The sequence below is a fragment of the Equus quagga genome, chromosome 3, assembly GCF_021613505.1.
Source record: "Equus quagga isolate Etosha38 chromosome 3, UCLA_HA_Equagga_1.0, whole genome shotgun sequence".
In the NCBI taxonomy this organism is placed as follows: domain Eukaryota; kingdom Metazoa; phylum Chordata; class Mammalia; order Perissodactyla; family Equidae; genus Equus; species Equus quagga.
The window spans coordinates 14,475,167-14,487,716 of NC_060269.1; the positions used below are offsets into that span (position 1 = coordinate 14,475,167).

The following is a 12,550-nucleotide window of genomic DNA, read 5'->3' on the forward strand; positions in this document are numbered from 1 at the left end:
ATGGACCTTGAGGGCATTATGCTAAGTGAAGTCAGTCAGACAGAGAAAGACAAATATCATATGATCTCTCTTACATGTGGAATCTAACAAACAAAGAAACAAAAACTTACAGAAAAAGAGATCAAATTTGTGGTTACCAGAGGCAGGGTGTGGAGAATGTGGAATCGGATGAAGGTGGTCAAAAGGTATGAACTTCCAGTTACAAGATAAATAAGTACTGGGGATGTAATGTACAACATGATGACCATGGTTAACACTGCTGTATGGTACACTTGAGAATTAAAAGAATAAATCCTGAGTTCTCATCACAAGGAAAAAACTTTTTTTTGTATCTATATAAGATGATGGATGCTAACTAAACTTATGGTGGTGGTCATTTCACAATATGAGTAAGTCAAGTCATCACGCTGTACATCTTAAACTTACAGTGTGTATGTCAATTATTATCTCAATAAAACTAGGGGGGGAAAAAAGTATAGGCAATTGAGTCTCATCTTGGCTCAGCATTAGAACTGCCTATGGAGCTTTTGAAAACAAAATCCAATGTCATATGTGCACACACAAAATTTGTAAGGCTCCCAAGGTTATTCTGATGAGCAGCCAAGAATATCACTATTTAAAAGTTTTCAAAGGGAGAGTAGTTCATTTATTAAAATGTCTCATTAACAGTAATCACCTGCTTTTAAAAATATCCATCTATGAGGGTGTAAATGAAAAAGGAAATTGACACCAACTCAAAGAGCAGTTTGGAAGCAGAAAATTAAAGGTAAATGTTAAAAGAGAGAAAGAAACTGCTTTTTTTCTAACAGATATTACCTGCTTTTTTATCTCAAAGAAATGAGCTGATGAAAATAGAAAAAAACAAGTTAATAATAGGAAGGAGAAAAGTAGCATTCTGAATTTTTGGGTTCGGTTTTACAATTAGCTTTTCCACTAAGCAACTACCATCATAAGCACTGCCTTAATGGATGCCCACTGAAACACTCTACAAATAAATCAGAGAACCCTCCAGCCCTTCCCTCATTCCACACTACAGTGAGAATCCAGCCTGTGGTGTTGCCTTTCAAGCTTATCACCAAAAACCCATTTGTAGACTCAGTTGTCAGCTGACACCATTGTCAATTGACTTGCATGAAAAAAGGTATCATTGTTAAATAGATAAACTAAATAAATTTTCTAAACACACACCCACACATTATTTAGGGGGAAGGAAATGTTTATTTTTCATTAATCTTTCGAATGCCACCACCATAATTTTTTAGGTTTAATATAGTAGCAAACTTGATTAATAACACTTCCAGGAGTTCACAATTTCAAGGCTAAGGTTCCTAATAAGGTAATACAGTTATCGATTTAATATAAATGAAGTTTTTAAAAAGGCTAAAAGCAGTCTGACCTCTTAAAAGAAAATATAAATGACCAGACTTTAGTCTTAGTAACGTAAGTACATTTCCGTACTACAAGAGTCGAAGAGAAAGACCTTAATTGAAGATCAGAAAGAAGCACCCACAATGCATCTGTTTTGGTCATTAGCATGCTAGTATGAATAAGGCAATGTGTCAAGCATTGGCATACAAAAAGTGTAGCGAGATGCGCTGAAGGCAGGCAGTGGCAGCGGGCAGGCACAGCGCAGGGGTCTCTCCGGGCGGTACATCAGTCATCTTCTCCTCCACAGAGAAGCAGGAGGGCTTTCTTATAGTCCCCAGATGTGTCACTCTGAAACCCAAATGTACTCCGTTAACCTCCGTGACTCACAGAAGCCACAGAAAATAAGAAACTAAGAAATATCTGGCAACCAATTTTATTCACATGACTTTTCTCCCAAGTGGGTAATCTCTCTGCGTGTGACTTTCACATCAGGAATGTTACACAGGGAGTTTCTTCCCAATGGAACTTACATTTAACTTTCTAATTTTACCCCTTAAAGGCACCGTTCTAGCTAAGACAGTGAAGTATCTTCTTCCCTCTAGTAACACAGAGAACAGGGAAGCTTTTACGACCATATTCAAATCAAGCTTTCTAATCAAACTCTAAGTTTCTATCACATAGTATATGTCTGCCTGAGGGGGCAATGCTGGGACTGCCTGGCTGTCATGGCTTTCCTTGAAGACTGAAGGGCACAATATGCTTTGCCTCTGCTTGTCTCATACACAGATGTGTGTAATGAATTCACGTTTCAACCTGTGAGCGCACGGAGAACTCTCTAGTGCTCTTCAGCCATGCCACACACACTAAGGTAAAAGCTTGCTCAAATGAAAGAAAGAGAGACCAAGAGGGAGGGGGAAAGAAGGGGGAGGGAGGGAGGGATAGGGAGAGGAAGGGAGAGAGAGAGAAAGAGAGAGGAAGAGAGGAAGGGAGGAAGGGAAGAAGGGAGGAAGGAAGTTAAAAGGTCTCAAGCCAAATTTAACTATAGGCCACAGCATCCCTTGCTTTTAAAGAACAAAAATGGTGGTAATACCTAAGTTCTTTCCTTATTCCCGATATGACCCGGTTGGTTCTTTCCTGAACTATGAACCAATATCAGAGACAAGGTGCTAACAGACAATAAAGAAAGGAAAGACCAACACGAAAGAAAGGAGGAACTAATAAAGACAGCTGGAACTCATGAAAGAAAGGACAAACACACTACTATCATGGGCAAGGGGTTGGCTTTGTTGAGTCATCTGTCGCCACTCCTGAATAACGCTGCTAAGCTCCCCAGAGCCTCGGCCTCACCCACAGCCAGTCTGTCACTCAGGAGCCATCGGCTGCACTTCAGGAAACATTGTGCCGAGCTCATAACTCACAGCTCCAATCAAATCACAAAACTTTAAATGTAACACGAGAACTGGGTTCCCCCCACGCATGTCTTGCACGCTATACATCGGTCTGCTGTGGATTCCTAGACACAACTTAAAGAAAGGTTCTACTACCTTAATCATGGAATAAAGAGAGGTGGCAAAATTCTTCCTAAACTCCTTCCTAATGTTAAACAGGTCAATCTCACTCCTGGAAACCACGACTCTGATGAGGGTATGATCATCTGTCCCAGCTCCCTTTAAAAAAGAAAGAGAGAGAAGCGCATTGTTTAAAAACATCCAATACAGCATCAAACTCCCCTGAGTTGGGGTGAATCACTAAGTAAAACAATTTAGTACAATTAAGCTACATGTTTTCAGGAGAAAAAACAATCTCCAAGTCTATCATCTAAAACACAATCACACTTGGAGAAAGACAATAACCAGAAAGATAAATTAATTTGATTGAAGATTCAAGGTATGCACTCACCTTCATAGCATAGTAGAGGGTTTCTGCAAGGTAGGCAGGTATACTTCGAATAGATTTCACTGGGAAAATAAATAATAGTCAGATGCTATTCTGATATGAAAAGGATAAGTAACTAAAAATCCAAAGCTGCCCCATGCTTATAGCTCTACTTACTTACAAGTATCAAAGGGAGGCTAAAGAGATGCTCATTTGCAAGCTGAGCTGACCTGCTTGCTCACCAGGTATTTTCTTAGATACTGGCTTGAGTTCTCCTTAGAGTTCTGAGTGCTGCATAGAGAGGCGTGCAGGACAAGGGGAGCACGTGTTTTCAAGACCCCTTTGCTCTAGGAGTACCCTTTTGCTATAGCACTTTTGGCAGCCCGGGTTGTTATGCCACAACCTTTATCCTCGATAAATTATACAAACATCCGGGAAGTTTGCATTCCAAACGTTCAAGAAATAATACAAGATTACTACTCTATCTAATCTTCAACAAACCTTGGACCATCTTCCTGCAATCTTAATCTAGGCATTCTCTCCATATTCTTTACTATCCATGATTCACATAGAGCAGCACGAGACGTACCCATTTCAGGAGGAATACTCAGATAAACTGATAACAGAAAAGAATATCTCCCCTGAACAGGTACACATCTATTGCATGTTAGGGCTGCTCAGACTTCAGTCTGCTTAGCTTCAGACATCTATCATGTGAAAATTCCATAATATACAAAAATAATAATCCTTGAATTGTGCAGATTCTTTTTATTCTCTTTTTTTCCAAAGCTTAAGAAAAACAGCTACCATTAATTTAAAATGCCATAATTTTTATGTGTATTCTAATTCTGAAGGGGCTAAAAGTTTTCTATTAAAATTTACTAACTACACGGGCTAGCCCCAGTGGCCTGGTGGTGAAGTTTGGAGTACTCCACTTCAGCAGCCTGGGTTCGGTTCCCATGCATAGACCTACACCACTCATCAGTGGCCATGCTGTGGCAGTGGCTCACATACAAAAGATAGAGGAAGACTGGCAACACATGTTAGCTCAGAGTGAATCTTCCTCAGCAAAAAAAAAAAAAACAATAATAATTCACTAACTGCAGACTCAAAAGAAAGGCTACTGTTAGTGTTGGTTCATGCACAGCTTCAGTTTATTCTCCTGAAGACAGAGAGTACAAAAACTTGAGCTCCACACCAAACACTCAGAACAAACAGCAGACAAAGTTCACTTCAAACCCATGTGAACGCTAGGACCACGGGGAACTCACAAACTAGAGCCTCTCTGGATTTGGAGACTAAAGATATTTTTTCTAAATCAGATGCCAATTTCTCAGTCTGCCTCAAAGCTGTCAGGATGGTATTAAAAAAGGATTCTAAAATTCCACAGGTATCAGAAATAACACTTGAAAGCCTCTCCAGTAATACCCACGACATTTCAGGTTCATAATGAAATAGTAATTATTTTTAATGCAACTTAAAACAATTTTTAAACAATTCTCTTAGTATCTCCATAGGATTAGATGAACTAACCAGATAATCATGTATTTTCAACATCAAAACAGACTTTGAAAATTGCAAATTAAGGAGTTTACTTCACCCAAATATCATGTCAAGCTCTTTTCATGAAGAAACAGGTGGTTATTTTCAAACACAGCTTCCATTGCATAAAATACTTCAGCTCTTAACATCATAAATATTATACACATTGTAAGATTACCTACCAACAGCAAGGAGAAGCTGCTCCAAATTACCAGAAGTCTCTCGGTCAATGGTTTCCTCAATTTGAAATCCTGATATAGTCATGTATTTGTCAAACACTAGAAAAATGAAAATGATTTTTTCATCATGTAAGGACTGCTCATTTCAGGAACAAAACATTTACTCTGACCAGGTATTATCCTACTGAACTCAAATCTCTCTTTTTTTTCTTGCTGACAGAACCATAGTTTTGTTCAGAGTCTCAATGCCCCAAGCCCTATACAATGGATTATAAGTGTTATCTGTTCACTGATTTCCCAACCCCCCCTTACTAGCTATAACCAATGAGACCTAAAGTAAATCTGCTGGAAAGGATTCTTGGAAAGCTTTCTCTTTCCTTATAAAAAGTGACATAGATATGACTAGTTTACCCCTTTCTTTTCTTCTTGCTGTGAAACGGTTGATACGTTTGGAGCTAGAGCAGCCATCTTGTGACAAAGAGGTACCAAGCATGAGAAAGAAAACCCAAAAGACTAAGGACAGCACAGCAGAAAAACAGAAAGAGCCCAGGTCCTGCTAAATCAGCCAAGGAATCCTACCTACAGAAGGCTCAATTTTTAAAGCTGCTATTTGTATGGTTTTCTGTCACTTGTCATCGAACTCAATCCCAACTAATAGTGCCACAAGGATTGATGAATATCCAGAGATGAGGTCCTGCATATCACTATTTAGGGGGAAATACTCGTAGTGAGCCACCACTTAGTGATTTGTGACTCTAAGAAGAACAATCTAGAGGCCCACCTCCCTCATTACCCTCTGATAATGAAGGGCAGACGAAAGATCTCTAGTTTCCTAAAAGCTGCAATAGCAGCAAAAAGAGTTACGAGATACCTCAAGGTCACCAAAAGGAAGAAATACAAAAATTGATTCATTCAGTAAGTGCCTGTTAAGTAGCAGGTATTCTGGCGTGCCGGCTCACGCACTTTCAAAATTAACCCAAGTATCTGTATCATATGCGTTTTTTTCACTCACCCCTTCTCAAATGAGACACACTTCGTGTTCCAAAGATGGTGATAAACTTTTCTTCATCTGTCCCCCATTTAAGCTCTCCAGCTTGAAACAAAGTCTGCGAAAATTTCAACCGCAGTTAATAAACCGTTGCTCCCTCTCATTCCTAAGGTTCTTAATTGTGCTTGTGTTTTACTCTGTGAATGCTAATTCACCTGACTCATCGTCTCACACTTTTCATTCCTACTGTTTCCTACTCTGAAACTCAGCTCAGTGAGTCTGGAGCTACTCCGGAGCCTGCCTCTGAGCTGGGCCACAGAAGACGAATGGGTCAAAGCAAGAAAGCAGAGCAATGGTGCAGGTTAAATGCTCCTAAAATGTCGACCGGGACTTCCAATGCTCCAGGAGCAATGGTGTGGCTGGTGGACAATTCTGATGACCTCTCTGTTGACAGAGCCATTTACAGACTGGGGAAGAACGGAACTAAGAGGTAAGTTGTCCGCATTGTGTTTTGCTTGCTCTGTAGCTGTTCAATAACACATGATAAAAATTAAACTCCATAATGTCCCTTTACAACTGAACTTTCACCAAAGCCAGCTACAAAGTTTTCACATTTCTGAGAGATCACAATGAACTTTTAAAAGGTTGTGGGTACAGCACAGTGCCCAGCATATGGCAGGCACTTAACATACACTTATTGAATAGTTTGAGAGTCCATATTTACTTTTTGACATGGAAAAGGACATATGCTTTCCAGAGTTCATATAACTGCTGAAAAAATAAAATTACGTATAAACATGATCATTAAATATGAGTCCACTTACTGAGATGTGGATAATTTATTAAAACTCAAAGAATCAACCTTTAAAATGTCTATACTATCCTTTTAGTTATTCACTTCAAGGTAAGTACATCCATTAAAGCAGGACGAATGCAACTTGCTGAGGCTGCTACTTGGAGCTGGCCTTACACCCACAGTAGCAGACTGGGGAAGGACAGGAGGCAATCACAGCACATTCGGGTGTAGAAATTTTAATCCCACTAGTATGTTTAAGGAAGTAGATTACGGTGGTATGATCTACTTTTTACTATATATATATACTATATACAGAGAATTTAAAAAATAAGACATCTTTATACTCAATTTTGAAATTAATTTATTTTAATGATAAACAATATCAATCCCGGTCATGTGAGCATGGTCTTCAAAACTGAAAAGAGAGTTACTGTGGAAGTCAAGCAAGTATCTAAATGTTAGAACTGTGTTATAGACCTGCCTTAAAACAACGTTTTTTAATCTAATTACAAAAATGACACAGGTTCATTGAGAAATTTTGTAAAACAGAGAAAAAACATAAAGAAGAAGATAAAAATGACCATGAACAACAACATTCTGGACACTGGGTACTACATCTAGTGTGTTTTCTACATACAGATAAGATATACACACACACTAACACCCAAAGGGGGAGGGCTCACCCTGTACAATATTGCAGACATCGATGCAGCACTCCTTTCTTATCAACTGTTCTGTATTTTTAGGAATTCTCTCTAGTAGGAACAGCAGTTAAGCCTGTTGTATGGGAATAATTGGTGAAGTGGCTATTTTTAACTATAATCTCTTACTTTTCTTGGAAGAATTACGTTTGGGATTTATTTTAAAACAATGATTAAGTAAATCATATGCAACAATAACAATGGCATTTGCACGTAGAACAGTATTTAAAAGTTTTGTCTTGTTTTAACATAAGGGTCCTTTCTGCTAAACGAGGATGCCCACAATCCACAGAGCTGTTCCGGATGAGGGACCCTCACACCTCCTCACCCTCCCCGCTTCCCTCAGAGGGGGCTTTACAGTTTAGCCCAAGCACAGTCTGATAACCTCTGGCTCAGTGCACAGTACAGAGGTTTTGGAGTTAAAAAATATCTGGTCCTTGTCCTTATCTGCGAGTCTTAGATGAGTTACTCAATCTCTCCTTGAGCCTCAGTGTCCTCACCTACAGAGTTGTGTCCAGTGCATCACTAATGGAGATGATAAACTCACGTGATGGATGCATTGAACAGTGTCAGGTAACCCACAGCGGTGCTCAACAGACACTGATTCCCTTCTCTTTCCCCTCCTTTCCCCTCCTTCCCGCAAGGGCTCAACGTTTCTCCAGGGAAAACGTAAAACAAGGACTTGACAGGGGAGGAGGGAAAATCAGCTCAATATATTAAAATTGTTAAAAAGCAAAGTGCGTTATCTATAAACTGTTCAATTCCCAGGTGAAAGTCTCATTGTGGCTCATCAAATCCCCGAAATAAGAGGAAACCTCCGGGTGCCAGGTATCAGTAGAAAAAATTCCAAAGCTTATGAGAGGGCCCTTCGGTTATCTCGGCTTACTCTCAATTAAGAAATCTTAAATTCCCATTAGTGATAACAGTCCAACTGCCCTTGCTGCACAGAATAAATGGGTGTGTTCCTTTTTACAATACTGAAAGGATCATTGTTTTCAACAGGCTGAATTAATTAATACTAATACATTTCAAAAAGCAAACACTAATAGCCAGTGTAGCATGTTCTGTGTCGCTCTGGTCACTGAATAGGTAAGGGAAGCCCAGACTGTATTCAGGGGATATTTCAAAGGAACTTCCGCAGGAGGTCTTCAGAGGTACCAAGTTCCGCATCAGGGTCCCGATCGATGGTCCTATCCCTGCATGACAAGGAAGTGACACCCACACAGCCTCGGGACTCAAAGTGCTCTCCCAGGACCAGTGTGGGCATCACTGAGAGCTCGTCTGAGATGCAGAAGCCCAGGCCCCACCCGGACCTTCTGAGTCAGAATCCATATGAGCCTGAGAACACTGCTCCACACTGGGGGCTCCGAGGAGAGAAACCCGTGAAAAGGAGGGAGAATGTCCTGTCCTGCTCAGTGGCCTCATGCTGCAGCAGTGCTCTGGTTCCATCACCACTGTGCTGGGAATCTGCCCGCTAACGAAGGCCTCCCCGAGGTCCTCTGAGACTACTGGAGCTGACTTCCTTCACTGTGACCCTTGAAAAGCATCCAGAGCTCCTACTCTTGAGAGCAGGTGTGTGAGAATCAACACCGTCTCCCACAAAGCTCACAAATAATTAATCCCAGAAAGGAGTAAGGTGGTCTCGGGAGTGAACCACGCCCCTGAGAGCTGGGGGTACGGGTCTATAGGGCTGCTCCAGCCCTTGCCCCTCAAGAAAGTGGAGTTAAGCCAGAACCGTGCTTCTAATCATAACCCCTTCACACTGTAGAGGAATGAGAGGGGCTGACAGGTGAGGATACTGAGATCACTGTCATCTAGTGAAAAAGAAAGGGCTGTGGGGTCAGACAGGCCCAGGCGGGACACCAGCTCCACCTCTACTCAGTGGGGGCCATGGGCTTGTTTCTCCAATTCCTCCCGGAGCCTCAGTTCCCTTATCTATAAAAGGGAAATTATCCCCTCCACCGTAGAGTTACGCACTAACTCACTCATCGGTTATTTACTGGTTGCCTACTGTATGCTAGGAGCTGAGGATACAAACCGAACCGACAGCTCAGAGGGCCCTGGGTAGGCAGTCAGGTCAACAGGCAGCCTCAATGGAAGGCAGCACCGATTGTGACAGGAAGCTTGAGATGCCACAGTCTTCCCTGTAAGGGACACCTGACATCCCCTGGTTGTGGGGTGGGGGAACGGGGGGGGGTCAGGCAGGGCGACCTGAAAAGTAGCTACCTGGGGACTGATGCTAGAAGAGGAATTAATCAGGTGAACAGGGAAGGAGGGGCAGGAGAAGAAAGAGAGAGCAAGGAAGAGCAAGGAAGGAGGCATAAGAAAGCAAGGGGCAGATAACGAATAAAAGAGCTCATAAACCACATTTAGGGGCTTGGACTTCATCCTGAGGACAGTGGGACCCAGGGAAGGGTTTTAAGGTTTTAAACAGTGACACCACACAACAGCTTTGCATTTTAGAAGGGGTAGTCAGGCGAGCATCAAATGCTGCACAGCCAGCCCTCAGTAGATGTTCGTTTCCTTTCCTTTTCTCTCTCCAGCTAGACAGAGCTAACAGCATTTCAAATCCATTATGAAATCAACCCTAAAGAACAATGCCCTCCTCCTTCTATCAGCAAAGCCAGATCACACACCCAGTGGCTGTTCCATAGAGAGCAGTCGATTGGAGGGGTGAATCTGCTCTTCCTTCTCAATGGTGCAAGACTAACAATCAGAACTGTCTATTTTACTAACTGAAACGTGACCACACAGACAGGGCTGTGCTATGTGATTCCAGGAACCCAAGTAATTCCTTTATTACCAATTTCCAGTTTTCAAGTCTCATGTTTCAAATTCTCTGATGCTTATTTCCTGCATTTGATTACGTTATAAACCACACTGTGACTCTACTGGGATTTAAAAGCCACTAAGTGCAAAATTTCACTTGGGAGTCACTAGAAAGCAGTTATAAAAGAATTTAGAACTCTATCAAAGGAAAGGTGGAGGAATTTCTAAATACCAAAATAACTTGTCGTCTATTATGTAATAAAACACCATTTATCACTACAATACTTTATTTTTTCTTCTTTATCCTCTCCTGCCAAGAGACTACTGCCTCATGAGCAGTGGAAGTAATAACACTTGCGGGTTTTTTGGTAGAATTCTCTATTTTGTGAATTTTCCATAATCACAAAACAATAATGTATCTAGGTAGAACTCATTATTTATACATAACTTATTTCATTTCATTTCAGCTTTGGGATAAAATATTTTGTTGACCAGATCAAAATGAGAGGAAACTACTTACTTGAGTCTTATGATTTGTAAAGGACCCATAAATAAGATTATTTTTAGATGCTATTACAACATACATTATGATTTTTCATTAGCATGGATTTTTTCATTTATATATCATAATAAAGTCATCATATACTAGGTCTCACTCACCTGGGCATCTTGTTCAACCTGCGCTTCATCAATTCCCGCATCAGGGTCTCTGTTAGCCTATAAGAGGTGACATGTCATGTTACTGAATTACACAAGCATTTTCATTCAAAAGGAAAAATGGTTCCACCTGATGGTTATGCACATAAAGCTGTTCCTCTTAGGAATAATGTGCTTTTATTAAGATCATTATCAATCCTCCTATACTTCACATTATCACACGGCACCATCCAAAATCAATCTGACCCTCTTGATTTTAAATTCTACGAATAAAAGAGCATAGTGATATTCCAAAAAGTACGAGTTAGCTATTAAGAGTTTAGGTCAGATATTCTGAAACACAAACACATACCACACACCAGACACTAGACACTAGAATCAAACAAGAACCAGAAACGATTAAAAGAATTTTAAGTGACCTTACTTAACTAGATTCAGACCAGTCCAGCTTCAGACTTTTAATCAAACTATAAATAGCCTCCACCCGATACCTGAAGGAGAACCACCAGCATCCTCTGGTAGAAGCCTGAAGTATCCGCCACCACGTCGTCTTCCAAGTTTGAGCCATATTCTGCAAGAGAATAATTTCATACTTACGTACAGCTTCTTTCAACTGGAAAAAGACACCTTACCTCATTAATCAAACGGGAGAGACATGAAGGAAGAAATATCACATTAGCATAAATGTTCTCTCCTCCGTCTCTGAGTTCTGAGTGCTCTGAAGACTAAAGGCAAATGCTTTAAGTGAGTGGCTGGACAAAAACAAACTAAAGTCTCCCAAAAGCACTCGATTCAACCCTAAATCCTGACTCAGCCTTTCAGAAACGCTCTCAACCAATGTACTTGTTAATCTGTAGACAGAGGATGGTATTGGAAAGCCTTTAAAGTGCAATCAATCCTAATTCCAAACTTTGTTTGGCTTTCTTTCAAATGTTGTACGTGATTAGTTTCCAGAGGTTTTCCGTCCTCTAAGATTCTGAGTTTTCTTTCTTCAGGCACGGCTATTCCTTCCCCTAGCAAGATATTTTTTCTCTGCAGCAAATAAAGTTAACTCTGAGAGACAGCAATGGTATTTTAAAAATTGCCCCTCCCCACCTCTACTTCCAGTTATTCAACATAATTCCATAGGAAAGAGGGGAAGTGGGATCTACAAGCCCTTTCACTAACTCTCAAACAGCTGCTACCGAAGGAAAGCAGGTATTCCTCTAAGACATTTAAATATTTAATCATTATTGAAAGCAAATAAACTTTAAAAGCTCAAAACTTATATTTTAAAAGGTCTAAAAGAGTTACATGTTTATTTTAACCAGTTACCGAAATATAAAACCTTGAAGGAATCCTTTATTCCTTCCTCCACTCCAACTCCTACACATAATCAACCATCAAATCCTCTCGAATATTTCTCCCCTCTCTGATTTATCCCCTCACACCTCCCACCACCCACGCTGGGCCCTAACTTCCTAGCTTACCTCCCCACACACAGCTACCTCATCAGTCTCTTGATTCAAATCTCCTTCCTTCCTCCATTGTGCCTTCAATACTCCACTGCCTGTTCAGGCACTTACCATACCTTTGAATCAAGTCCAAACTTCTAATCCAGTCACGCAAAACCATCTCTAACATAGCCTAACTGTTTATTCAATTTCTCTCCGGAAATGGACATGCCCATATTCTC

At 40.7% G+C, this 12,550-nt stretch overlaps 1 protein-coding gene across 1 annotated transcript in view; it reads right to left on the minus strand.

The window, feature by feature from the left end:
- Window positions 1-1,198: 1,198 nt before the first annotated feature.
- ANXA5 (annexin A5) overlaps window positions 1,199-12,550 on the minus strand; it is a 28,639-nt gene continuing 17,287 nt past the window's right edge. The window contains exons 7-13 of the mRNA XM_046656825.1: window positions 11,367-11,446; window positions 10,879-10,935; window positions 5,977-6,070; window positions 4,968-5,063; window positions 3,268-3,326; window positions 2,913-3,035; window positions 1,199-1,716 (exon numbers count right to left, since the gene is read on the minus strand). Coding sequence (XP_046512781.1) covers window positions 1,654-1,716; window positions 2,913-3,035; window positions 3,268-3,326; window positions 4,968-5,063; window positions 5,977-6,070; window positions 10,879-10,935; window positions 11,367-11,446 — 572 coding nt within the window. The 3' untranslated portion in view covers window positions 1,199-1,653. The remainder of the gene's footprint in view (window positions 1,717-2,912; window positions 3,036-3,267; window positions 3,327-4,967; window positions 5,064-5,976; window positions 6,071-10,878; window positions 10,936-11,366; window positions 11,447-12,550) is intronic.